Here is a 27,465-nt window from a genome sequence, read left to right on the forward strand (position 1 = left end):
ACATGCAAAACATATACAACAGAGTTCACTCATCGTTAATTAACAGAATGGTATATCCCCGACACAACAATAGAGACAAGATAATCTCCCTTCCATTTGCGCCCTCCATACAGCATAAAATCACTAAACACCTCAAAAACTTTAACATATTTACGGCGTTCTCTTCCAATAAGAAATTAGGTCATATGTTAACTAATAACAAACATCGTTTTGACAAGTCCAAGTTAAGTGGAGTATACTGGATCGAATGCGAAGATTGTAATCTGTTTTATATAGGACAGACAGGCAGGAACATCCAAACCAGGTTTAAGGAACACCTTAAATGTAATAACTCCACAATATACCAACACCTAAAGGAAAATAATCATAAAACCAGTCTCAATTATACAAAAATACTAAAGAATATTAAAAAAAATACAAACTTTTAGATTTATACGAGGAACTTCATATCTACACTGGTAATTTAGAAAACAAACTTATTAACAACAATTTTAGATTCTTTATAAAATACATTTAATTTCTTCGTGTGCAAGTCTATTTTTCACAACGATAGGTTTTTATTCTTTGTTAAAAACCTGTATAACACGCGCCCCATTCTTGTTTTTCATTATTTTTAAGACCAGTTGTTCTTTAACTGTTGTACTTTCGCGTTTATACTTTTAGATCAACTGACATTCTTGAACAGTTTGTTAGTATTGTTTTTCGTCCTTTTCAAGTAAGTTACATAAACTCTGTTCATTAAGTTAAGTTTTATGTTTTTCAAATTTACTTGTAGTGGTTCGACCCTTTTGTTTTTTCTGAAGGATTTTTACATGTTCTTTGAGTGACCTTTTCTAATTTACTTCAATGGAATGATTTATATATATGTATACGATTTCTCGATTACTCATATGTGTACCACATTGACGGTAATTATTCCGTTTTTTGTATCAATTTTTTTTTACCAACTATTTAATTTTAATTTTAGTTGTACCTGAAGAAGGCTACTTGTTAGCTCGTGTCTCCGGAATAGAATACATTAACTAAGTAATACGAGAACTCCTGGAGACGCTACAGTGATTTGCTCCTATTATCCATTGATTTTATTAATTATTTGTCTACTATCGAGGGGAAATACTTGGCCTGTGCGGACATTATGTTTGCTGTGTGCCTTTTTTTCTTTATATATTTATTATTTTTCTGGACTTGAGTTCAGGTTTCTTTAATGATTATTATTATAGCAAGGTGGAAGAGCAGCACAGCTGAACCAAGCTATACGATTGCTCTAGATTTACGATGTCTTAAGTTTATTATAATTATCTTTTTTTATGTATGTATATATTATTTTCTTGCAGAGCAATAAATTATTATTATTATTATTAATTACAAGAAGAAAGTTGTGAAGGCAAAGTGTATTGGAGGTAGATGCCAGTAAGTACTATTTGAAAGATATTTGGACTGTTATTTTAGCGTCAACATTCGCTACATTCTTATTATTTTTAGTTGTCCAATGAAATGCTTTGACGTTATAAGTAATGCATGCATAGACGAAGTTAATTTTTACAAAATTTTATAGTATAAAATCAAAAACTGAGCAAGACATTTTTCTGCAACGGCTGCTACAAGCTACAACTGTAGCCAAAAGACGAAAACGGAAGGAAAATGGGATGAATAGAAATAGATCGTTTCTACATTTTGTTAATATCGAAGAAAAAAGAAAAAGGTTTGTCAAGGAACATTTGCAAATATTCATGGTATTAGCTTGGAACGAATTAAGCGTTTATTTGTGAATATGCCATTGAAGAAGGTGAAAGTTAAAGTTAGAATTAGTTAAAGAAGTTAAACCAATTAAAGAATCTCATTATTCTGGAAAGGACTTCAAGTATCTAGATGCACGGCTTAATGTAAAAACAATGTACGAGTTGTTTCTTAAAAAATGCACAAAAATTAAATACGGTTACCACATTAAGTTCTTTCATGACAATTTTGATTTGCATTTTGGCCGTCCCCAAGTGGACGCATGCAACAAGTGTGAGGAATTAGCCGTCAAAATCAAGAGTCCATTTCTTGGAGATAATGCAAAAAGAGCCGCTGTTGCTGAAAAGCTTATTCATGAAAGACGAGCGAAGAAGTTCTACAATAAATTAAAAACGACTGCAGACGAATGTAAAGAACGACGAGATCTTGCAGCTACTGCATTTATTGCATGCAGAATCTACAACTGCCACAGATCCCTGTACAAGATCTCTTTTACCTATCTCAATTAAGTGTAGTATATTCTGGGTTCACGACTTAAAGACAAACAAATCCTTTTTTTTATATTTACCATGAGGGTGTAGCTGCAAAAGGCCCTAATAAGGTTCTTTTGATGTAAAAGAACTACGATTGTTTTTTGATAATTGTCTAGGGCAAAACAAGAATCACTGCATAATAGGAGCATGCATGGACTTAACTGAAAGTGGAAGGTCTGAAAAGGTGCAGCAGTATTACCCCTTGCAAGGACTTTTTTTTCCCTGTGACAGAGATTTTGGAGTGATTAAGGATGCGGAAAGTTGACCGAGTTTACAATTTTCAGTTGTTTGCTGTTTTTATTTTCATTTCTATCAACCCAAAATCACGGTCATTCGGTAGAAAGGAATTACCTGATACCAAAAATTTGTGGTCTAACGTTTCAATATTATTTGATGACTGGGAAACTTTCATCTATGTCAATGCTACGTTAATGTTACGATTTCGGCCTGAACAAGCATCACTGTAAGCTATTACGTGCTTTTGAGTAGTTATATGCGCTAAAATGCGTGATGCTACTTCATGTGTACCTCTTGAAGCTGTAGTTTCATCCCATATACACCCAACTCTTTTTTAACACGGTCTTTTTTAATACGATTTTGAAATAACACGGTTCACCAATACATTTTTTTACACGAATTTTTTGTTACAACACGAATCGAAATCCTATCTTAGAGAAAACGGAAAAACACATGGTGTTTTGGATAGAAAATTTACAGTCAAAAAGAATACCTATTGATGGGAAACATAAAAGAAAAAGCACTTAGAATATATAATCAACAGGATTTGGAACCATCAACAAGTCTTCAGGCAACGAAGAAACTGGCATTTAATGCAAGTGAGCGATGGCTGACAGGTTTTATGAAAAGACACGCATTTCACAATGTAAAAATAAAGGGGGAAGTAGCATCAGCACACGAAAATGCTGCAAAAATCTTTCCGGATAAATTAGCAAAAATCGTTGAAGAGGGCGGTTATACTCCAGAACAAATATTTAATGCCGACGAAACGGAATTGTTTTGGAATAAAATGCCCGAAAGGACTTACATAGCAAAATCTGAAAAATCAGCTGGTGATAGTAACGCGTCTGGTGATAAAATGTTAAAGCCTTTGTTAATCAACAAATCTCTTATGCCACGAGCATTAAGAGGTAAGAACATTAAACAAATTCCAGCCCATTTCAAGGCGAATAAAAAGGCATGGATGACGGCTGATCTGTTTACAAATTGGTTCAACAAGTGCTTTGTTCCTGAAGTCCAGAAATATATGGAAGAAAAAGGTTTGGAATTTAAAATACTTTTGCTCGTTGATAATGCGCCCAGCCACCCAGTGTTAGATCATCCAAATATTCAATTGCTATTTTTATCGCCTAATACTACCTCGCTGATTCAGCCACTCGATCAGGGCATTGTAGCAACATTTAAAATGTACTACATAAAGCAAACGATTAAATATATTTTAGATTCAGTGGAAGAAACAAATTTGACTGTTTTGAAAGCATGGAGAAAGTTAACGATTATGGATTGCATTACACTTACTTCTGTTGCCATTAAATAATTGCGCCAATCAACCTTAAATTCTTGTTGGAAAAAAATATTGAAAGCACACGTCAAAGGTGGAAGTTTTGTAGTAGAAAAATCAGCTGTGTGTTCTGAAATTATAACTCTATCAAATACAATTGGTGGCAACGGTTTTAATAATATTCAAACGGCTGATATTGATAAATTGATACGAGAAAGCCCTTTGGATGAAGATGATTTGATCGAATTTATGACAATTTGTGAAAATAAAGAAATCGATAATGACAAGGTAGAAGATGAAGTTCAGCTATTAACGGCTGATTTAATTCGCGATAGCTTGAAATTTGCTACAAGTATGGAACAACATTTTCTTACTCATGATCCTGACATGGAGCGTGCATTGAAAACGTAGTCTTAAGTTATGTGTAGCTGGATATGAAGAATTATATAAGCATATTGAGAAACCAAAAAACACAGCAGCTAATAACCGACTTCACAACTACAAAAAAAAAAACAACAGAGACCGTTAATAACGAACGAAATTCTTCATTTGAATTAAATCCGACAGTTGTGCTAGACATACGCTTTTGGTCAAGTCCGTAATAAACGTGCACGTTTGTTATCAAGTAGCGATGAAGGCTTGCGAAATTGATTTTTATTTCTAATTTTAGTTTACATTTTTATTTTGTTGTTATGTTGGAGTTTTGACTGTACACTATTTTTTTTAAACTAATAAATAGCTTTTCTTTTATAAATATGTAATATACATTTTATTATAACTTTTTTTACACGATTTTCTTTGCACGGTTTTGTAAGGAACGTATCTACCGTGTAAAAAAAGAGTTGGGTGTATACTCTTGACACTGTCATCATGGAAATTATGGAAACCCAAGTTGTATATGTATATTTCCTTTAGAATAGACTAACGAAACAGACAGTTTAGGATACGGAATGCTTTTTGCAAATCAAATTTGAATCCCTAATATTCCCTGGAATTTTCTTTAGGTTTTTTCTGGTCCTCTGCAAGACAGTTCCTACCTTGTTCGGCATTTTGTAAATGTACATCATGACTTTCTCTAAGATGTAATTTTTTCCGATTTTCCCTTCAGTAAATCGCATTTTTGCCATGTGTCTTTTCGAGGAGCATGGAAATTTGAGTTAAATTCAGTATTAAATATTTTCCTCACATTTCTCTACATACAGGCTATCCATTTTACGAATATCTAAATCAGGACTCTAATATTTTCGACCAGGAGTGTGACGAGCTCTGGTGTAGTGGCTCTCATATGCTGGAAAACTTAAAATATGTTCTCGTACAGCTTTTATCTTAATTTCATCTGTTTTTCGCGAAGATCCAGGCATTTTTCCACAACGATCAGTTCCAGGTGTTTCAGCATTCAGAGCAGGAGTTAACCGCCCTACAGAAATTTTATAGGTGGCTAAAAAAAATTCCTGCTACCCGACACTTCTGACTTATTATTTCTTGACAGAAAATAAATCGTTGATGAACTGTAGTATACAAATTAAGGAATTAGATTTTCTTTCATTATATTTTCGCGATCTAAACATTTTATTGAGCAAAAACAATCCTTATTTTCAAAAATTTTGGCACTTACAAGTTTTGATTTTTTTGTCGTGTATTCTTCGTCATTAATTTTCTTAATTTTTCTGATATTTTGTGCGTACTACCTTCATTTCTTGCCCGTTTTCTTTTCTTATCTTTTTCTATCTGCACCATTTCTATTGTTTTACTTTGCACCATTTCTGGAGTTTCTAAATTTACAGTTAAGTCTTGGTATGATTCATTTATGTGTAACGTATTGTCATTTGCGCCTTCCATCCTACTTTCGTAGGCCGTCATCTGAATCATAAAAATGCAGCAAGAATCGTTACTTTTTATCAATCTGTACCAGAATCGGCGGCAATAAGAGGCCATGTGCATTCTTTTTTTATATATAACCAAAGCCAGAAGCAACAAAAAGAAGATATTTTTACAGTAAGTAATTCTTATTACAGTTACTTATAAAACAAAGGGACAAAAATAATTACTATGGAAGGCTATGCCAAACAAACGTTTTTCTTGGTTTTCTGAAAACTGTACTTTGTGCACATAGCTGGTTTTTGCACCAACCCCTTCAATTGCCGTATTTGAGGACCATCAAATATTCCACCTTTCAACTTTTCCATACTAAGCTTCGGAAATGTTCTACAAATGTAATTAAAACAAGCTCCTTCCTTGTCCAACGCTTATACAAATTGCTTTATCATTTCTAACTTAATATGTAATGCTGGAAGTATGATTTTGTCTCTGCTCACCAACGGCTCCCTTATTACATTGGCTTTACAGACGGTTAAAGAATTTCTTACAGGCCAAACATACTGGCCTGTAAGAAATATAAATGAAGCAAGGGTATTTCGTGTATCCACTTTATTGACCAAGTAAAAAATTAACCATTTTCAAATCCATACAGATCGGCCATTGATGCTCCGAGTAATTAATTTTTTCTAAAACTAATTTTACGTTTTCATATTCTTCTTTGAGTTTTGTTGAATGGGCAATTGGAATTGATGCAAATTTATTTCCATTGTGCAGTAACACGCATTTTAAACTTCTTTTACAACTGTCAATAAAAAGACGCCACTCAGTAGGTACTACAGTAGAATTTGCAAAGGAGTTCGTCATACTCTATGTAATGTACCTGTGTTTGTAACGATCGGTGTAAATACTTCAGAATGGAATTGTGGAAGCTTAATTTCTTATAGAGCAGTGGTGTCCACTAATTTTTGATCAAGATCGACTTTTTATATAAATGTCTTGCCAAGATCGACCGAAGAGTTTAAAGTAACCTTCTTTTTTTTTTGCTCTGAGGCCCAGATATAGATATTTCAGATTCATCATTTTTTTGGCGATCGACGTTATGGCCACCACTGATTTATTGAGTTCAATATTTTTATGGATCTAGTCTTTATGATCTATTACTAAGCTTTTATGTATAAAAAATATTTCCCCATCGTTTTAGTTTATGAGTTATGATTGAGTTAATTTTCGAAAATCAACAATTTTGATGGTTAATCGGTTTAGAGCTTATAAATAAAAAATGGTAATAATTGGGTTCAATTTTTTTATGGATCTAGTCTTTATGGTCCATTACTAAGGTTTGATGTATAAAAAATATTTCCCCATCGCTTTTATTTTATGAGTTATGATTGAGTTAATTTTCGAAAATCAACTATTTTGATGGTTAATCGGTTTAGAGCTTATAAATAAAAAATGATAATAATTGGGTTCAATCTTTTTATGGATCTAGTCTTTATGGTCCAATACTAAGGTTTTATGTATAAAAAGTGTTTCCCCATCGCTTTTATTTTTTGAGTTATAATTGAGTTAATTTTCGAAAATCAACAATTTTGATGTTTAATCGATTTAGAGCTTATAAATAAAAAATGGTAATAATTGGGTTCAACCTTGTTATGGATCTAGTCTTTATGGTCCATTACTAAGGTTTGATGTATAAAAAATATTTCCCCATCGCTTTTATTTTATGAGTTATGATTGAGTTAATGGGGTCATACACGATTTTTTTTTTATTATATTTTCTGAAAGTTTGTATAAAAATATAGTTACCGTTATTTTTTTTTTGAATATTTTCGAACAAAATCATTATTAAAAAAATTGTTGAAAATTTATATACCCATTTGCGCTTTTAAAATTCCCGCGTTGATGACGTACGTATCCACCTTTGCGTCCCCTGCTACCCGCTCAAATGCGAGAAAGAGATGAACGTCATTTAGGTTGTATTGAAAAGAGATAGAGTGTTTGTAGGTTATGTTTATTATGTTTTGTTCATGGATGTAATAGAGACACTCTATTACATCCATGGTTTTGTTTTGACACTGTCACACCGCAAGCGCTATCTAACGGACAATTTAACTTGTTTTAGGCAGTGCGGTTCCTACGTCACAGAAAAGCCGCGAAATTATTTCGTTTGAATATTTGCTATTTTTCACTTCAAATTACGTAAAATATAAAATTGATCAAAATATTTCTTTTACTTTGTGTTCATGCATATACTTGCATATATCGTTTGACGTAAAAATTTTCTCTAAATTTAATAAGTGTGTATGACCCCATTTTCGAAAATCATCAATTTTGATGGTTAATCGATTAAGATCTTATAAATAAAAAATGGTAATTTTTGGGTTCAATCTTTTTATGGATCTAGTCTTTATGGTCTATTACTAAGGTTTTATGCATAAAAAATATTTCCCAATCGTTTTGGTTTATGAGTTATGATTGAGTTAATTTTCGAAAATCAACAATTTTGATGTTTAATCGATTTAGAGCTTGTAAATAAAAAATGGTAATAATTGAGTTCAATCTTGTTATGGATCTAGTCTTTATCGCCCATTACTAAGGTTTTATGTATAAAAAGTTTTTCTCCATTGCTTTTAATTTTTGAGTTATGATTGAGTTAATTTTCGAAAATCAACAATTTTGATGTTTAATCGATTTAGAGCTTATAAATAAAAAATGGTAATAATTGGGTTCAATCTTGGTATGGATCTAGTCTTTATGGTCCAATACTAAGGTTTTATCTATAAAAAGTTTTTCTCCATTGCTTTTAGTTTTTGAGTTATGATTGAGTTAATTTTCGAAAATCAACAATTTTGATGTTTAATCGATTTAAAGCTTATAATTAAAAAATGGGAATAATTGGGTTCAATCTTGTTATGGATCTAGTCTTTATGGTCCAATACTAAGGTTTTATGTATAAAAAATATTTCCCCATCGCTTTTAGTTTATGAGTGATGATTGAGTTAATTTTCGAAAATTAACAATTTTGATGTTTAATCGATTTAGAGCTTATAAATAAAAAATGGTAATAATTGGGTTCAATTTTGTTATGGATCTAGTCTTTATCGCCCATTACTAAGGTGTTATGTATAAAAAGTTTTTCTCCATTGCTTTTAATTTTTGAGTTATGATTGAGTTAATTTTCGAAAATCAACAATTTTGATGTTTAATCGATTTAGAGCTTATAAATAAAAAATGGTAATAATTGGGTTCAATCTTTTTATGGATCTAGTCTTTATGGTCCAATACTAAGGTTTTATGTATAAAAAGTATTTCCCCATCGCTTTTAGTTTTTGAGTTATGATTGAGTTAATTTTCGAAAATCAACAATTTTGATGATTAATCGATTTAGAGGTTGTAAATAAAAAATGGTAATAATTGGATTCAATCTTGATATGGATTTAGTCTTTATGGCCCATTATTAAGGTTTTATGTATAAAAAGTATTTCCCCATCGCTTTTAGTTTTTGAGTTATGATTGAGTTAATTTTCGAAAATCAACAATTTTGATGTTCCATCGATTTAGAGCTTATAATTAAAAAATGGTTATAATTGGGTTCAATCTTTTTATGGATCTAGTCTTTATGGTCTATTACTAAGGTTTTATGCATAAAAAATATTTCCCAATCGTTTTGGTTTATGAGTTATGATTGAGTTAATTTTCGAAAATCAACAATTTTGATGTTTGATCGATTTAGAGCTTATAAATAAAAAATGGTAATAATTGGGTTCAATCTTGTTATGGATCTAGTCTTTATGGCCCATTACTAAGGTTTTATGTATAAAAAGTTTTTCTCCATCGCTTTTAGTTTTTGAGTTATAATTGAGTTAATTTTCGAAAATCAACAATTTTGATGTTTAATCGATTTAGAGCTTATAAATAAAATTGGTAATAATTGGGTTCAATTTTGTCATGGATCTAGTCTTTATCGCCTATTACTAAGGTTTTTTATATAAAAAGTATTTCCCTATCGCTTTTAGTTTTTGAGTTATGATTGAGTTAATTTTCGAAAATCATCACTTTTGATGTTTAATCGGTTTAGAGCTTATAAATAAAAAATGGTAATAATTGGGTTCAATCTTTTTATGTATCTAGTCTTTATGGTCCAATACTAAGGTTTTATGTATAAAAAATATTTCCCCTTCGCTTTTAGTTTATGAGTTATGATTGAGTTAATTTTCGAAAATCATCAATTTTGATGTTTAATCGATTTAGAGCTTATAAATAAAAAATGATAATAATTGGGTTCAATCTTGTTATGGATCTAGTCTTTATGGCCCATTACTAAGGTTTTATGTACAAAAAGTTTTTCTCCATCGCTTTTAGTTTTTGAGTTATGATTGAGTTAATTTTCGAAGATCAACAATTTTGATGATTAATCGATTTAGAGCAGTGGTGTTCACTAATTTTTGATCAAAATCGACTTTTTATATAAATGTCTTGCCAAGATGTAACCTTCCTTTTTTTTTGCTCTGAAGCCCGGATATAGATATTTTAGATTCATGATTTTCTTGGCGATCGACCAGTCTTTGATTCTGAGGACTTTGATTCTGAAAGAAGTTGGTGTAGTTTCTTGTGTGATGAATCGATGTTGTTCTGTGTTTTTGTCCTCTTAAGTATTCCCTCATCTTCTTGTTACCTCAATCCTGTTTTAACCCCACGCACGTGTCGTCTTCATAAAATAATTTGTGAATATTTTCGTTTTCTGAAATGCTGTTTCGTTGTGATGTGCATATATTAACTTTCTTTTTATTCCTTAATTGACGTTAAATATTAATTAATCTCTTATATAACTTAATTAACTTAATATTCTCTTATAGTCGTGCCTGAGGAAGAGCTTATACCTCGAAATATGTATAGCATTGATTTAAACATTGTAAGAAATTAATAAATTTCATTCATCGACACCTTTTCTTTATTATTACTACTACGATGAACCCGGAGAATATCATTGCCAAAAGACTACAAGGTCGTTTATTTAACGATAAAAAAATATTTTAATGTTTTTTAAAGGTATTTACGTGAAATACTTTAATTTAAATTAAGTAAAATTATTTTTTTGAACTAAATATATATCATTTTATAATATTATTTTAGTTCATTGGGATTTTAACTTTAATTTACAGGATTCTTTAATTTTTTTTGATAAAATCCCCTTTAAATTAACGCAACGAGTTCTATGTTTCCTTAAAGAGGAAAGTTTAAGCTTTAATTCACTCCTCTTAGTTTAAAAATATTGTTTATCATTTTATTTAAACAAGAAAATAAGCAAATTCAATTATAAATCGGAATAAATAAACATTTCCCAGGATTTAATCGAAAATGATGGTTCTAAGTTGTTTACGAGATGTTATTTCTAAGTAATTGTTAGTTTAAGGAGATCAAAGAATGAATAATTAATATTTTTAGTAACATAAAAAGGTTACTACTTCTCTGTGCTCTTTTTTTTAAGATTTTTTTTGGGAAACTAACTACATCCATCTGCGTTTGGATCATCTATCGAAAAAACCCAGGTTTCCCCTGTATTTTCACAAATTCTCGAAGTGTCTGAAAATAAATGAAAATGTGGAAAAGTATTTTTAAAATAATTATTTTCGATTAATCGGGGTCTATAAGAAAATCGTGTTAGTTCCTTAACTAAAAAAAGTGTTGTTAGATTGAGTTGGTTACCTGTTACTGGAGGTAGAAGTCTTTTGTCGTAACGTGTAACTTGTAGTAAATCATCCAAAATTTCTTTATCAGATTTTCCTTCCCCAAATCTACAAAAAAACTATAAATTTTTTTTAATCAACAAAAAACGATTTAAATTACATTTCCGAACTGGAATCAACGGTATTATGGAAGGTAATTATAAATAGAAGTGCAGTCCCAAATCCAACTAGAACCCAATTTTGACCCATATTAAGACATCTAAAAAAAAAGAAATAAAAATCAATACAAAAAGTTTCCTTTACAAAAACACATCATTCATGAGAGCTAATATAATCGTTTTGGCCGATTTAAGTTTTGTTTCCGAGAAGTGAGGTGCTGCAGCACCAACACCAACCATTTCTAGGCTAGCTGGCCAGCTATTGATCCGTATTTCCACGTACAATCGCACGTGCGAACGCCGGACGATGTCACACAAAGAATGTACCCTTCTTTATTCTCTATTTCCCCGTTTATACGGCGAATAGGTCATTTTCAATTCATTAATTTTAATTAAATCGAAATAAATTTAATTAAAATTATTTTTAACAAAACGAATTTAATTTAAATAAATAAAAAAAAACTAATATAATTTGAATTTAGATGTAGTGGAGAAAATATAATCAAGAATGAGAAAAGAATTTTTCCTTTTTGGGTTAAAACACAATTCGTTAAGTTCATTCTTAAATGCCAAATCAATACTTGCACCAACACACAAAGGAAAGAGCGATATCGAAAGCTTATCAAAGTTATGTTTTGTTGAATGCATGAAAACGAATTCTTTCGCTTTTAAATATTTAGATACAAAATACTGATATCTCTCTTACAAACTTATTTTATTTTAATTTTTGCAATTAATTGGAACGTCTACATGATATAATTTACTAAATGTAATTAATTTTCTTTGAATTGGAATAAAAGGTTCTATTAATAAAGCACCAACGCTTTTCATTCAAGATAAGATCGTAATTTTCAGAAAAACACGAAATTAAGTCACAAATTTGGCACCCAAGCCAAATTTTAATTGATTCAAGCTCTAAAAAACAATCATAAAGGAGAAGAAAGCTTCAAGTAATGAAAGAGTGATTATACAGTTAGTCACAAAAGTCTACATACACCACCTAAAATAGCGATACCGTAATAAATACCATTAAATTCATCTTTGTATTACATCTAAAAGTTCTTGTGTTTATTGACGAGCATACCACATAAAATAAAATTAAATCAAGTGCCCCATAGACAAAGCAAGAAATGGAATACTGACAGATAAACCTCACAAAAGCAACATACAGTTACGCATTTGATACAAAAGAGCTTACACAGACATTTCTAATTAATATTTGTGTTATTTTATGTTTAAAAAGTTTATGTTATAGTTTCTACCGCCTTTTTCCGAAAATGAGAGTCTTACTTTCTTTTTTGGTCCAAAATACGCGCTAGGGCTTATTTTTGGGGGAGGGAAAAATAAAAGTATATTTATATATTTTTATTTAATATTTATTTTACACAGAATACAGAAATTTAAATTTATTCAATTACAGTCATGTCATCTTCTTCTGGAACATCGTCATAAATAAAATTCTGAATTATATTCTGATTTTCTTCCAAATCCATTTCCTGTTGAATGAATACTTCTAAGTAGCCTGTTCGTAGTGCATTGGAAACATCATTATCAGTTATTTTGTCCCATGAATTTTTTACCCAATTCACAACTTGTTGTAAGCCTGGTTTTACAAAATTACCTCGATGATTTCCCACCATTCTGTTTTCAATATATTCATTGATTTCTATCCGCAAATGATCCTTGAATGGCTTGTTTATTGCAATGTCAAGTGTCTGGAGGTAACCAGTCATTCCTGCCGGAATCATTATTTGATCAATCTTCCTCTCAGCAAGAAAGTTTTCATATCTTTAGCGCGGTGAGTAATAGTTACATGCCTGTAACTATTGTTCGAAACTTAACTGGGGAACGAAATGTTTGCACTATTCTGAGTAATTTTAATATGTTTAGCTTGCAGGCAGTAACACACAATGAGGTTCGCGAAATTTTTCGCGGCCTAAAAAATAGTCCATCTAGAGATATCTTCGGCCTGTCAGTTAACTTCATAGAAAATAACATAAGCTATATGTTCTTCCTTTATGTAAATTAATTAATACTGCATTTAAGAAGGGAATATTCCCTGACAGCCTGAAGAAAGCCTCTGTTGTGCCGGTGTTTAAAAGTGGTAGCAAGAGCGAGGTCACTAATTATAGACCGATTAGCATCCTTCCCGTGTTCTCCAAAGTGTATGAGCGAGCGATCTATAATCGAATAATGTCTCACGTAAAAAAATATAATATATTGTATGATAATCAATTTGGATTTCAGGGGGGTAAATGTGCGGAGGATGCAATAATAAAGTTAACGAATATTTGCATGGATACTTTCGAGAATGGCGAGTATTGTATTTCTTTGTTCTTGGACCTGTCTCGTGCCTTTGACTGTGTATCGCATACTATTCTAATACATAAATTAATAAATATGTATATCACTTTGATGATATTTCTATCAGTCTCATTCACTCATATCTAAACGGGAGGACGCAGGTGACAAGGGTTAATAACTCTACATCTGACTCCTTGCCAATAGTGAGAAGGGTACCACAAGGATCAATCTTGGGCCCTCTCTTATTTCTGTTGTGCTTCAATGATTTTGCTTATTACATAAAAGCAGGTCTTGATAACTGTGATTGCATCCTATATGCTGATGATGCTACAGTCTTAATAAGATATAGAAATCGGGATGATACTGCTAGTGGGGCTGAGTTGGGTCTGTCGAGGGCGCGGGACTGGTGCCTTGCGAACGAGCTTTGTCTTAATGAAAATAAAACTGTCACACTTCCGTTCACATTGAGGCAGATTGACGCTCCTTGTCCCGATGTAACCAAGTTTTTGGGCCTCTACATCGCCGCTCCTGCGTTGCGTTTTAACGAACATAGTGTGGAGATGGGCAAAAAAGTTAACCGTAATATATTTCTCCTAAGGCGGCTTGCAGTAACTGTTACGCCAAAAGTAGTAAAAAGTGCTTATTTTGCATTTGTTCATTCCATACTGTCTTACTCTATACTAGCATGGGGAGCAGCCCCTGAAGCTGCTCACATGTTTGGACTGCAGCGCAGGGCGGTAAGAATAGTAACGGGTTTAGGTTATCGTGATGATTGCAGAAATGCTTTTATTGCGGAGTCTATACTCACCATTCCATCTCTGTACACCCTTCGCTGCGTGGGATACATCTTGGAGAGCATGAACTCCTTAAGGATGCACGGTGATATTCACTCGTATGAAACGCGTGGGAGAGAAGACCTCTACCCAGACTTTGCGCGGTTATGCAAGACACAATCAGGTCCTATATACATGGGACAAAAATTGTATAATCACCTGCCACATAGTGTGAGAGCTCTTCCAGCGGACGAGTTGCTTGGGAAGTTAAAAATATTCTTGCTAAAGAAGGGATTCTATTCTATACGGGAATTCCTTGAGACCTCCGTAGACCTATTTAGTGCTTGAGATTCATTTTCTCTTTTTTTGTGTACTGTAATTTTGTGGTTTGTAGGGTCGTTTTATTATATTTTAATTAATTAATTGATATTTTATTGTACTACAGATTGACGAGTGTAAAGAGTGTAACTTTCTTATTAGCACAATAAAAGATTATTATTAGATATTACGAAGAAACCTTGTGGTGAACTGTCGTTTGAGCTCCTTGGCCTAGGAATACCGCGATCTCATCCATAGCAATCATGTTGGAGAGTTGGTATTTCGAAAAATCGATGCCATCAACTTCATTGTCTTCCAGCTTAAACAATGTTGTTGATCTCCTTAGAGACAGTTCATATCGTTTAAGGAAGTTGTCCAACCAGTGTGACGATGCTTTAAATGCTTCTGTGGATATATCAAATTCAATTGCTATTTCAAGGGCAAATTTTTTAATATCAGCCCTGCGCACAACCAAAGCCATTGCTCTCCTGCCTGCAATCCATTCCCAGATGCAATCTTCCAACTCAGAAAATAACAACTGCCGACCTGATCCAACTCTGCGTTTTTTCTCATTTCCTTGGTCCACCAGTTGACACAGGTAATCGTAGTCTGCACGCCATTTACGAACCATACGGAGATCCAGCATCTTCTCTTTACAGAATGCTACAAGATTTACACCCCTGGAGTCTTCCATGATTCCCTTTTTGTACTCGACTCATTTTAACTGGGGTTAAAAATTATTCACTTTATTTTTAAATAAAATCACGTATGAGGAAATAATCAGACTTACAAGACTGAAATTATTTACGTTGAACGCCGTATACCTTCTGTTCCGTAGTGTGAACAGCGTGGACCTTCGATGGTGCGTACAAGTGCATTGTGCCTCTCTGTCAGGGTTTTTACTTATATACCGCTCGGGGAAATCCCTTATTTTATACTTTAAAGCACATTCAATATATCGTGTGTTTTAGAAGAAAAATTGTACAATTGGTAATAATTGGTTTCTTAAAGAAAGAGAAAAGAACGAAAGGAAAGCTAAACATATTATTACTTATACTTAATAAATCAACAGCATTTCTTAACGAATTCTTTTTGTCACATTATTTTAACTAGGGCTTATTTTCGGAGGATGTCTTATTTTACAAAAAGTTCCGAAAATCACGATAGGGCTTATTTTCGGAAAAAGACGGTAGTTAACTTAGTTGTGAATATTATATTATTTAAAATAATAGTAAAGTTAAGAAATGAGAGAATATATATGGTGAAATAGCTAAAACTGTTGGCAAAAGTCGAGCAACAATCCAAACAATTATAAAAAATTTTAATTTAAATGGAAGTGTATCATGGAAGTGGAAATCAACGTGATACCCGGACAATTTTAAAACAGGTGAAAGAAAATCCCAGAACAAGTGCTCCTCAACTGGCAGTAGAAATTCAACAAGCTACCCGTAAAGTCGTGCATCCAGAAATTGTACGTAGAGTGTTAAGATTTAATGGATTTATAATGGACGAGTTCCACGAAGGAAACCTTTGATTTCTGAACAAAACAGACAGAAAAGTATTGAATTTGTTAAAAGATATATTATGTTATAATATACAGGATGGTCCGTTACTAATGGGACACAGAGCAACAGTGAATTCCTTACATATAATTATTACGATTTAACCCAATTTATCTTAGTCCAATTGTTAATAATAACGAAGATACAGATGGTTAAAGTTAATACTTTATTTTCGTTTTTCTTTAATAATTTCGTTGTCTCTTACATTATGAACATGAAAATTGGTACATTAGTATTTTTTTAGACGATAAATAATAAATTGGTATTAGTTTTGATTTCTTTTTCAGATGGCGCTGTCTACCTTAAAAAACCACCCTTAAAGCAGTCATATCTTTTTCATCGTTAAAATTTTTACAACTCACATAACATAAAACAGTTTCTCAGACATTTTTACATAAATTTGGTATACCTATCAATATTCTCTAAAGTTCTCCGTTCCCGAGATAATCACTGTTTAAGCGCACATTGCAAAATTTCACTATGTTCAATAAACATTAGTTGGCGGTGAAAAAGTCTTTATTTACAATTGGACTAAGATAAATTGGGTTAAATCGTAAAATTATTACGATTTAATTCAATTTATCTTAGTCCAATTGTTAATAATAACGAAGATAGAGTTGGTTAAAGTTAATACTTTAATTTCGTTGTTTTTTTAATAATTTCGCTTTTTCTTAAATTATGAACATTAAAATTTTTATATATTTACTTTTTAAGATGATAAATGATAAATTAGTATAGTGCTGATCTATCTTTCATATATAATTTAACTATCCACAAACATAAGTTGATGTTACAAAAATATTAACATAATTACTATATTAAAAATCGATTTTAATAACGACTATAATTTATTTAAACATTTTAATAATAATAACATCGAACAAAAAGAGGAAACAATAATAACAATTAAAATGAACTGCATTAGAGTAAGTGTTCAAAGTGACCACCGTTAGCTTCAATGCATTTTCCAATCCGTTTAGAAAATGATCTTCTTATGTTAAATAATATTTGTTCATTCCTAATGATATCCACTGCCTTTACAATTTTTTGCCACAGTTCCTCACGAGTTTCAGGATTGTCTTTGTAAACAAGGGATTTTACAAATCCCCATACGCAAAAATCCATAGGATTACAATCGGGACTTCGTGGTGGCCAAGTGTAATACCTACTACCTCGGCCAATCCATCTTCGTGGAAAATTCATATCGAGATAATCTCGCACTTGCCTGGAAAAATGGGGTGGTGCTCCATCTTGCATAAACCACATGACAGTCCAAATATTTAATGGTAACTCAGCCAACATATCGTCTACTTGGTTTTGCAAAAACTGTAAATAATTGTGGACCCAACACATAATTTCCAATTATTCCACACCAAACATTTATTTTAAATTCATGTTGAAAATGCCGTTGCCGTGTCATGTGTGGGTTTTCAGTTTCCCAAACATGATAATTTTTAAAATTAAAAACCCCACTACGAGTGAATGTCGCCTCGTCAGTAAATAAAATGTTGGCAATAAACGATGGGTCAGAATTTTGCCGATTTTTGATAAAATTAGCAAATTCTAACCGAACTCTTAAATCAGTAGGCAGTAAGGCGTGTACAGGTACAAAATGGTATGGATACAGTCTTTCTTTTTTTAATATTCGTAGAATTGACGACTTGCTTAACCCGGTTGCAGCTGACAAACGTCTAGAGCTAACTTTTGGGTTGTTACTAACTCGTACTAAAACTTCATCTTCTTCATCACCGGAAATCTTTTTTGGACGACCTGTATTTCGTTTAGGACGAAATGAACCAGTCTCACCTAAGCGGTCATACAAATTTTTAAATAACTTGTGATTTGGTTGTCTTCTGATGGGGTATTTTAATAAATATCTTCTGCACGCTTCCCTTCCATTAAACTTTTCTTGAGCGTATATGCACACCATATCACGCATTTCCGTGTTAGAAAAAAAATTATGCCGGGGCATTATTTCAAAGTAACAAATACATTGATTACAATAATACTGAGCGTAAAATCAAACTGAATGTCAAACTGATTGTCTAGTGTTTGACTAAATAAAAACTTTGTCAACGCCAACTGATGTTACTGAGATATTAAATTTTGCAAAGTGCCCTTAAACAGTGATTATTTCGGGAACGGAGAACTTTAGAGAATATTGATAGGTATACCAAATTTATGTAAAAATGTCTGAGAAACTGTTTTATGTTATGTGAGTTGTAAAAATTTTAACGATGAAAAAGATATGACTACTTTAAGGGTGGTTTTTTAAGGTAGACAGCGCCATCTGAAAGATAAATCAAAACTAACACCAAATTATTATTTATTGTATTAAAAAATGATAATGTACCAATTTTCATGTTCATAATGTAAGAGACAACGAAATTATTTAAGAAAAACGAAAATAAAGTATTAACTTTAACCATCTGTATCTTCGTTGTTATTAACAATTGGACTAACATAAATTGGGTTAAATCGTAATAATTTAATGTAAGGAATTCACTGTTGCTCTGTGTCCCATTAGTAACGGACCACCTGTATAGTGATTTTCTATGTTAAGCGGTTGGTAACTGTGAACGATTATGGCGGTTACGAACAAAAAAGCTAGAGTGATAGTGTTGTGACAAAAAGTTAATAAATAAAATAGTTTAAAGTTTGTGATGGATTTCGCGGATTTAATAACAACTCGGGTTTTCGCATCAGTTTTATCAAAAAGCATGTTGATGATTTGATCATTGGAATACATAAAGATGATATAGATTCAATGTTGAATTTATTTAACGGTTTTCATCCGAGTATTCAGTTTACAATTGAGATCGAAAAAGACAACTGCATTTCTTTCCTTGATACAAAAATGATAAGAAATGAAAATAACGTCATTCAATTTCACTGGTACGTCAAGCCAACATATTCGGGACGCTATTTGAATTATTTTTCTAGTCACAGTTTAAAACATAAAATTTCCACCATTCTCAGCATGAAGCATAGAGTTTCGAATATTTGTGATGATCAGTTTTTACAAGAAAATCTTAACTTCCTTAGAACAAATTTTGTGAATAATGGTTATCCTCTAAAATTGGTCAACAGACTTTTGTTTTCAACATATTCACATAATAATATCAACCAGATCAGTTTAACTAATCCAGATTTAATTAATACAGAACGCTTCACTTACAGAAAGCTTCCATACATAGGAAGGTTAAGCGACCAGTTAAAGAAAACGTTGAAATGTATTGATAACATAAAGATCATTACTTGTTATGATAACAAATTAGGAAACCATTTTACTAAACTTAAGGATAAGACTGATGATCCAACTTGATTTACTGTGTTTCATGCAAGGATTGTGATGGTAAGTATGTTGGTCAGACCAGTCAGTAGCTGAAATGTAGAATCTCAAAACATGCAAGTGACTGTAGACTGAAAAAGTCCAGTAATGCTTTATCCCAACACGTTTTGGAGTGCGGACATGAGTTTGATTTTGAGAATGTAAAAATCTTGGATTCAGAAAGCAATTATCATGGTAGGCTGTTCTTGGAGATGGTACACATCAATTATACACAGAATGCTGTAAATTTTAAAACAGATACTCAGAACGTTAACAACATTTATGCTTATTTGTTTGCCTTAGATAGATTTAACCATAATAATTCACGTAACTTACAAGGTTCCAATCCTAATAACACCTCAAATTTTTCCAATGATATGCGATTATATTATGAATTGGGAGGCGGTATATGACCTTTCTTCTATTGATGACAAGGTTAATTATTTTAATGAAATTATGATTTCTTTGTTTGATGTCCATGCACCCCTCGTTATTAGGACTCGAAAGAGGAACTCTTTGCCGTGGATTACTGCCAATGTAAAGAGGATGATAGCTCTTCGAGAGTCTGCTCTAAGGCGTTATAGGAGAACGAGAAATCCTGCACATTTTCAGTATTATAAGCAGTTACGAAATTTTGTTACGGGTGCTATTCGTCGTGAGAAAAGAGCTTTTATTGAACGGAGTTATGTGATGGAAGGTCCTAGCTTGATGTGGAGGACTTTGAGAAAATTTAATCTTGTTAGGTCGAATATCACTGATTTACCTCCCCATCTAGCTGACCCTGATAGTGTCAACTTCTTTTTTTCTAAATCTGTTGCTGATGTTGTTATTAAGCCTGACTCGGAGTTATTAACTTTCTATCATACCAGCCAATTAAGTCCTGACTGTACTCCTTTTACCTTCAAGAAAGTGTCTGTGGATTCTATTGAGCGGTATTTGCTTTTGTTGAAGTCTACTAGTGTTGGCTCGGATGATATTTCTCTAGATATGGTTAGGTTGTTTTGTCCTCGTATTTTGAATGTTCTCTGTCATATTTTCAACTTTTGTCTGATAATGTCGGTTTATCCTAAGGCATGGAAATGTGGTCTGGTGACTCCTGTTCCTAAAACGAAACCAGTTAAAGAGCTTAAAGATTTGAGGCCTATTACTATCCTTCCGGTTTTGTCTAAAATATTGGAGAAAATTATGGCGGGGCAACTAAGATCCTTTTTAGATACTTATAATATACTACCAGATAAACAATCTGGTTTTAGGAGTCAGTATAGCTGTGCCACAGCGCTTCTTGATTTGACTGATGATATATATAGAGCTCTTGATGCTGATAGATCTACTGTGCTTGTGTTGCTTGACTTTAGTAAGGCATTTGATATCTTGAATCACGACCTTTTGTTAGCTATTCTTAAATTTGTTGGTTTGTCTGAGTGTGCTGTTTCTTTGTTTAAGAGTTATCTGTTTGATAGAACGCAGGCGGTTAAGGTGGGGTCACAATGTTCTGATTCTATTGAATTGGTTGCTGGTGTTCCGCAAGGATCTATCCTTGGTCCTATCTTATTTACAATTTATACCAGCAATTTATTCTCAAAGTTAAAGTATTGTTCTTATCATCTTTATGCTGATGATTCTCAACTGTATCTAGATTTCCTGCCTGGTGAGCGATCGGAAGCTTGTGATAAAGTAACGGAGGATTTAAATCACTTATGTTTGGAAATTAAGAGACATGCTCTTTTGATCAACCCTGACAAGACTCAATGTATTTTATTTACTAAAAAGGGTAGTTTATTTGTTAATAAGGATGATATTAATACTAGGATGCTTGGAGTGCAGTTAGGACTGACCAATTCGGTTAAGAGTTTAGGTCTTATTATTGATGATCAACTTGCGTTTGGTGAGCATATTAATTTATTATGTAGGCGTGCTTATGGTTCCCTAAGAAGGCTCTACTGTAGTAAGATGTTTTTATCGCAGGGTTTGAAACGACTCCTTTGTGATTCTCTTGTATTGTCTCACTTTAATTATTGTGATGTTGTATTTGGTTCATGTTTATCCAAGGAGAGTTTAAGGAGGGTTCAGGTTGTGCAGAATTCGTGTCTTCGTTTTATGTATAATCTTCGAAGAGATGATCATGTATCGCAAGTTTTGTTATCTAGTGACTGGCTGAATATGAGACAGAGGGTTGTGGTTCACTACTTGTCTTTCATCTACGGTCTTATTATATCCGGCAAGCCGCCTTATCTGAGTCGTAAAATTACGTTCAGTACGGATGTTCATAACTTAAATCTCCGGCACAGATTTTGTTTAAACATTCCTGCGCATAGGTCTTCAAAATTCAAGTGTTCATTTTCGTACCAGGTTGCTCGTTTTTGGAATTTGATTCCTGGTTGTGCGAGGTGTGCCGGCTCGGCTCGTGCATTTAAACTCATTGTTTTACGCGAGAGGGTGTTTGATATATTTTTGTAATGCGCAATTTTATTTTTGTTCTGTTTAATTGGAATGATTCTCTTTACTTTATTTTGTTTAATTGTTTTTTTATATATTATTTACTTTAGTTATTTTTATAACGGTTATTACTGCGGTCTTTCGATATTTGCCGACCTTATAGGGTGCAAGTGGCACTTTTGCCTTTTCTGCTCTTGCACCCATTGAGCTTGAATTGTGAATTGTATATTTCTTGATTTATTCTTATTTTGTTGTTTATTTGGCTCAATAAAGTATTATTATTATTATTATTATTTTAATTGCTTTTTTGTAATTCGTTACGGTAATGGAAGCTATAACAGTATTCAAACGGGTGCTGTAATGAGACTCCTTACAGCATCCGATGCTGTAATGAGATTTTAGTAACATTTTATGGAACCAGTTCAAGTTGGTGACATTGGGTCATTAATGTTTCTAGTTGTCAATGTGACAATTTTTGTCTATGGATGTTTAAACACGTTCTTAGCATCGAATACAAGGTCCACAATGATGAGGACATTGACTCTGAGCAATTTCTCTTATTTTGGGAGGTGTACATCAAACATTTTTTTCAGGTGTATATTTTGTGTTTTGACAGTTTCTAATTGTCAATTCAATGTTTCTATTTTCAAGTGTTCCGGTGTTACCAACTGCTACATACCTATTTCCCTACATTGCCAAAATTTACTTTATTTTTGTTAAAAAAAAGTATAAAAACGCGAATTACAAAAAATAGCATAAAAAACACGTTTCATAAGACTTAAAGCACTCATTCATTAAAAAACTCGTGGCTTCGCCACTCGTTTTTCAACTTGAATTCGTGCATTTCAAGCGTGTCTTACGAAACTTGTTTTTTAATATACTATTATATTGATTATTTTGAGTTAATTTATTATTGTTAAGAAAATTTAGAGATTCTTTATAAATTAAATTTATTTTTGTTTAACGCTCGACTGTTCGATGAATTTTCTCTGTACAGGGTGTCCCAATTTCGATGTCCGCATAGGCTATCTCCGAAACTAAAAGAGATAGAAAAAAAGTAGCTTACATGTCATGATCTCGTTTTTCGAGAAAATGCTAATACCGAAAACTCCGAACAGCTATCGTCTTTTGTTTTCGCCCTATCGGCAAAAACTGAAAATTTTGTAAAAACGACATTCGCAAATATCTCACTTATTATCAAAGATGGAGTATTATAAGTAAAACATTATATGGGCTACTTTTTACGAAGAATTCAGTGGCGTAGGTAGAATTTCTTTTCCATCTTTTATTTTCGAGATTTTAGACGTAACTTTATTTTTTTAAATGGAAACCATAGTTGGCTATGACTTAAAATAATTTGTTATTTTCTTCTGATAACAAATATATATAGTTTGTAGGGTATATTTCTTATGGTTATTGAATAATTAACAAAAATTCATTTTGTTCTGTCTAAAACTAATGTATGTATTTAAAAGTTAATGTTGCTATGGTGATAACCATACATACTATGATGGAACATAATGTATTAAATAATTGCCAAAGTTTGTATTTAAAAATTCGATATCAACTCTGGCATTATGCACCAGCGTGTTAAGTGTCAAAGTATAACAAAACTGAATAAAACTTTACAACGAATTTCGAAAATTATGAAAAATGTAACATGATGGAATGCTATATGTTATCAGATAAGAATGCGACGTTAGCCGCGGAATTTTATTTCGCAAGATATCCAGAAAGAAGACAACCGCACGTACGAACCTTCAGCAGGTTAGCAGAAAATTTAATAGATATTTGGTCCTTCCCCAAACCACATACAAAAACATACCAAAATGACCTGCAAGAGAAATTGCAACAAGACGTCTGACCCAAAAGACGCTGCTCCCGAATATGAAAGAAAAATAAGTATAAACCATACAAAGCGGGGCTAACTCATTATTTACGTGCCGGAGATGTCAATCGAAGATTAGAATTTTGTAGATGATATTTAAAAAAATTAAATAATCTGCTGTTTGTTCAAAATGTAATCTGGACCGATGAAGTCTCTGAGTGTTCAAAGAAGATTGGGGTTCAATGTATGGTGTGCCCTTTTAGATAATAGAATTTTGGCATATAGTATCTACCATAAAAACTTAAACTCAGGGAAATACCTCAATATATTAAGGCAGCACATTGAGCCTTTGGACGACAATTTGCCACTAAATATGTCTCAAATGATATATTTTCAATATGACGGAGCACCAGCACATAATGCCAGAGTTGTTAGTGAATTTTTAAATACTACTACAAACTCAAGGACAGTAGAATCTAACAGGACTGCTACATCCATTGTTGTGACAGCCTACCCGCAAACTACGTCACACCATTTTCCACGGCTAGCTGTTGTTATGATCTATGCGTTTGCTGTGTGTTTTTAGAAGTTATATCCTAGACGTACTCATATTAGTTTTGAAGTTTTATGTTTTTAGACGTATTAATGTCTATCATATAACCTCTAAAAACATAGACAGTTATCAGGCGTGGCAAATAGTGTGACGTAGAGTGCGGGCAACCAACCCGTAGTCGACTACAAAAATACAATGGATGTAGCAGTCCTGTTAGATTCTACTGTCCTTGCTAGAAACATTGGCAATAATTATTGGAAACAATGCTTTCCCTCATGGTATGGTTATCACCATAACAACATTATGTTTTAAATACATACAATAGTTTTAGAAAGAACAAACAAAATTGATACATTATATTCCATCATAGTATGTATGGTTATCACCATAGCAACATTAACTTTTAAATACATACATTAGATTTAGATGGAACAAAATGAATTTTTGTTAATTATTCAATAACTATAAGAAATATACCCCACAAACTATATATATTTGTTATCAGAAGAAAATAACAAATTATTTTAAGTCATAGCCAACTATGGTTTCCATTTAAAAAAATAAAGTTACGTCTAAAATCTCGAAAATAAAAGATGGGAAAAAAATTCTACCTACGCCACTGAATTCTTCGTAAAAAGTTGCCCATACAATGTTTTATTTATAATACACCATCTTTGATAATAAGTGAAATATTCGCGATTGTCGTTTTTGCAAAATTTTCAGTTTTTGCCGATAGGGCGAAAACAAAAGACGATAGCTGTTCGGAGTTTTCGGCATTAGCATTTTCTCGAAAAACGAGATCATGACATGTAAGCTACTTTTTTTCTATCTCTTTTAGTTTCGGAGATAGCCTATGCGGACATCGAAATTGGGACACCTGTACACTGTATGTACAGGGTCAGCCAAACTCGACGCCCCACCTTTTCTATGGGAAGCAGGTAAAATTTTCGAAAAAAAAATGTATACCATTTTAAATAGTATCTTCTCAGCTTTAAGAAACATCAGGCGTTACAAATATTGGACGACGACGCTAGGCGTCGCGACGTACACAAATTTATTTTTTCAACGAACACATTTTTTTCGGTTTAGGAATAGGATGCCTATATAATTCTATGCAATGTTGGATAAGAAAGTTTTTTTATATCTCTAATAGTTTTTAATATATAGCGGGATATGTAAATTAATATTGACGAGTGTTATCCAGATATATCTTCTATCATAGGTAGCCATGGACTAAAAATTTACTAATATAAAATAATAATATAATAGATCAGGAAGTTGGTTTACAAAACATTTTAATAAACTAAATAGTAACAAAATAACAACGAAATAAAAGTATAGAAGAATTTGTTGAGACAATCAACAAATTTATTTTAAATTTATTTTTTAAAACTTAAAACAATAAATTTTGATTTGAATAAATCAAAACAACAGAAACATAATATGTTGCACCTACAAAGTGTGCTCAAGCTGACCGCCATTCGCCGCCAAACAGTGCTGAAACCGGCTTCTCACTTCATTATGAGTAACTTTTCTAAGAGTATCACGACTTATCGTATTACAAGCATCACGAATTTTTTGTTTAAGATGTTCAACGTTATTTGTGAGAGTACTGTATACAATGTTCTTGATTGTGCCCCATAAAAAGAAATCCAGGCAGCTTAAGTCTGGTGACTTAGCTGGCCAACGCACTGGACCAGATCTTCCTATCCATCTCTCAGGATATACGCGGTTCATATATTGCGTAACAATTGCAGAATTGTGATATCCATGGTGCTCCATCCGTTTGAAACCAAACATTTTCCTGCATGAGAGGTATATCTTGCAATAAATCGGGCACTTCATTTTCTAAGAAATGGAGAAAGATTGGTCCATTAAAATTGTAATCGAAAAAATATGGACCCACTAAATATCGATCGCTTATGCCGCACCATACATTAATTCCAAAGTGGCCTTGATTTTCGACTTCATTAATCACATTAGGATTTTCAGTGGCCCAGTATCTTTCATTCTGCCTATTTGGAAGCCCATTACTTACAAATCGACTCTCATCAGTCCATAAAATGTTCTTATATATCCTTCTATTGTAGTCTTCCAATATGGCCATATCCGCTAAAAAATCTATGCGTTTATTACGGTTATCTTCATTTAAAAGCTGCAAGTTCTTCAATTTGTATGCAAAATATTCGTTCTTCTTAACTATTCGACGTATGGAGGAATAGGAAATATTTAATTGTTGACTTGCCATATTAACAGATGCTCTAGGATTATCTTCAAAAAACTGACAAACTTCAGCAACGACGCCATCAATACATACGGTTTTTTAATAGGAACATGTTTCCTACAGAAAAACGCGTCTGTATTTTTTCTTAAATTTTGTTCCAATCGGGTAAAAAACTTATGGTCCGGAACAGCTCGGTCTGGATACTTTTCGCGATAAAGTCGGACAGCTGCCCTTGAATTACGGCGAGCTTCACTGTAAATTAAAAGTATGTCAACCCTTTCCTGGTGATTTGCCATTTTTAAGAAAATGCAAGACTATTTGACACTGAGTCAAATTAAGAAATGTTCATACATTTTCAATCCATGGCTACCTATGATGGAAGAATTACTAGAACGATGCTCGTCAATATTAATTTACGTATCCCGCTATACATATATTAAAAACTATTAGAGATATAAAAAAACTTTTTTATTCAATATTGCTAAAAATTATATGGGCATCCTATTTCTAAACAGAAAAAAATGTGTTCGTTGAAAAAATAAATTTGTATGCGTCGCGACGCCCAGCGTCGCCGTCCAAAATTTGTAACGTCTGATGTTTTTTAAAGCTGAGAAGATACTATTTAAAATGGTATAAATTTTTTTTTCGAAAATTTTACCTGTTTTCCATAAAAGAGGTGGGGCG

General features: G+C 32.5%; 1 protein-coding gene across 12 annotated transcripts in view; it reads right to left on the reverse strand.

Moving 5' to 3' along the window:
* The window catches only part of LOC111419987 (pH-sensitive chloride channel 1), a 115,103-nt gene that overhangs the window by 31,188 nt on the left and 56,450 nt on the right, over positions 1-27,465 (reverse strand). For 7 of the 12 annotated variants that reach the window (XM_071194835.1, XM_071194837.1, XM_071194836.1 and 4 more), the window contains exons 3-5: positions 11,455-11,553; positions 11,314-11,402; positions 11,116-11,190 (exon numbers count right to left, since the gene is read on the reverse strand). In XM_071194835.1, the coding sequence (XP_071050936.1) occupies positions 11,116-11,190; positions 11,314-11,402; positions 11,455-11,543 (253 nt within the window). In that variant the 5' untranslated portion in view covers positions 11,544-11,553. The remainder of the gene's footprint in view (positions 1-11,115; positions 11,191-11,313; positions 11,403-11,454; positions 11,554-27,465) is intronic. The other 5 variants (XM_071194843.1, XM_071194842.1, XM_071194838.1 and 2 more) reach the window with 1 other exon arrangement.

Source organism: Onthophagus taurus, chromosome 3, assembly GCF_036711975.1.
Source record: "Onthophagus taurus isolate NC chromosome 3, IU_Otau_3.0, whole genome shotgun sequence".
In the NCBI taxonomy this organism is placed as follows: Eukaryota; Metazoa; Arthropoda; class Insecta; order Coleoptera; family Scarabaeidae; genus Onthophagus; species Onthophagus taurus.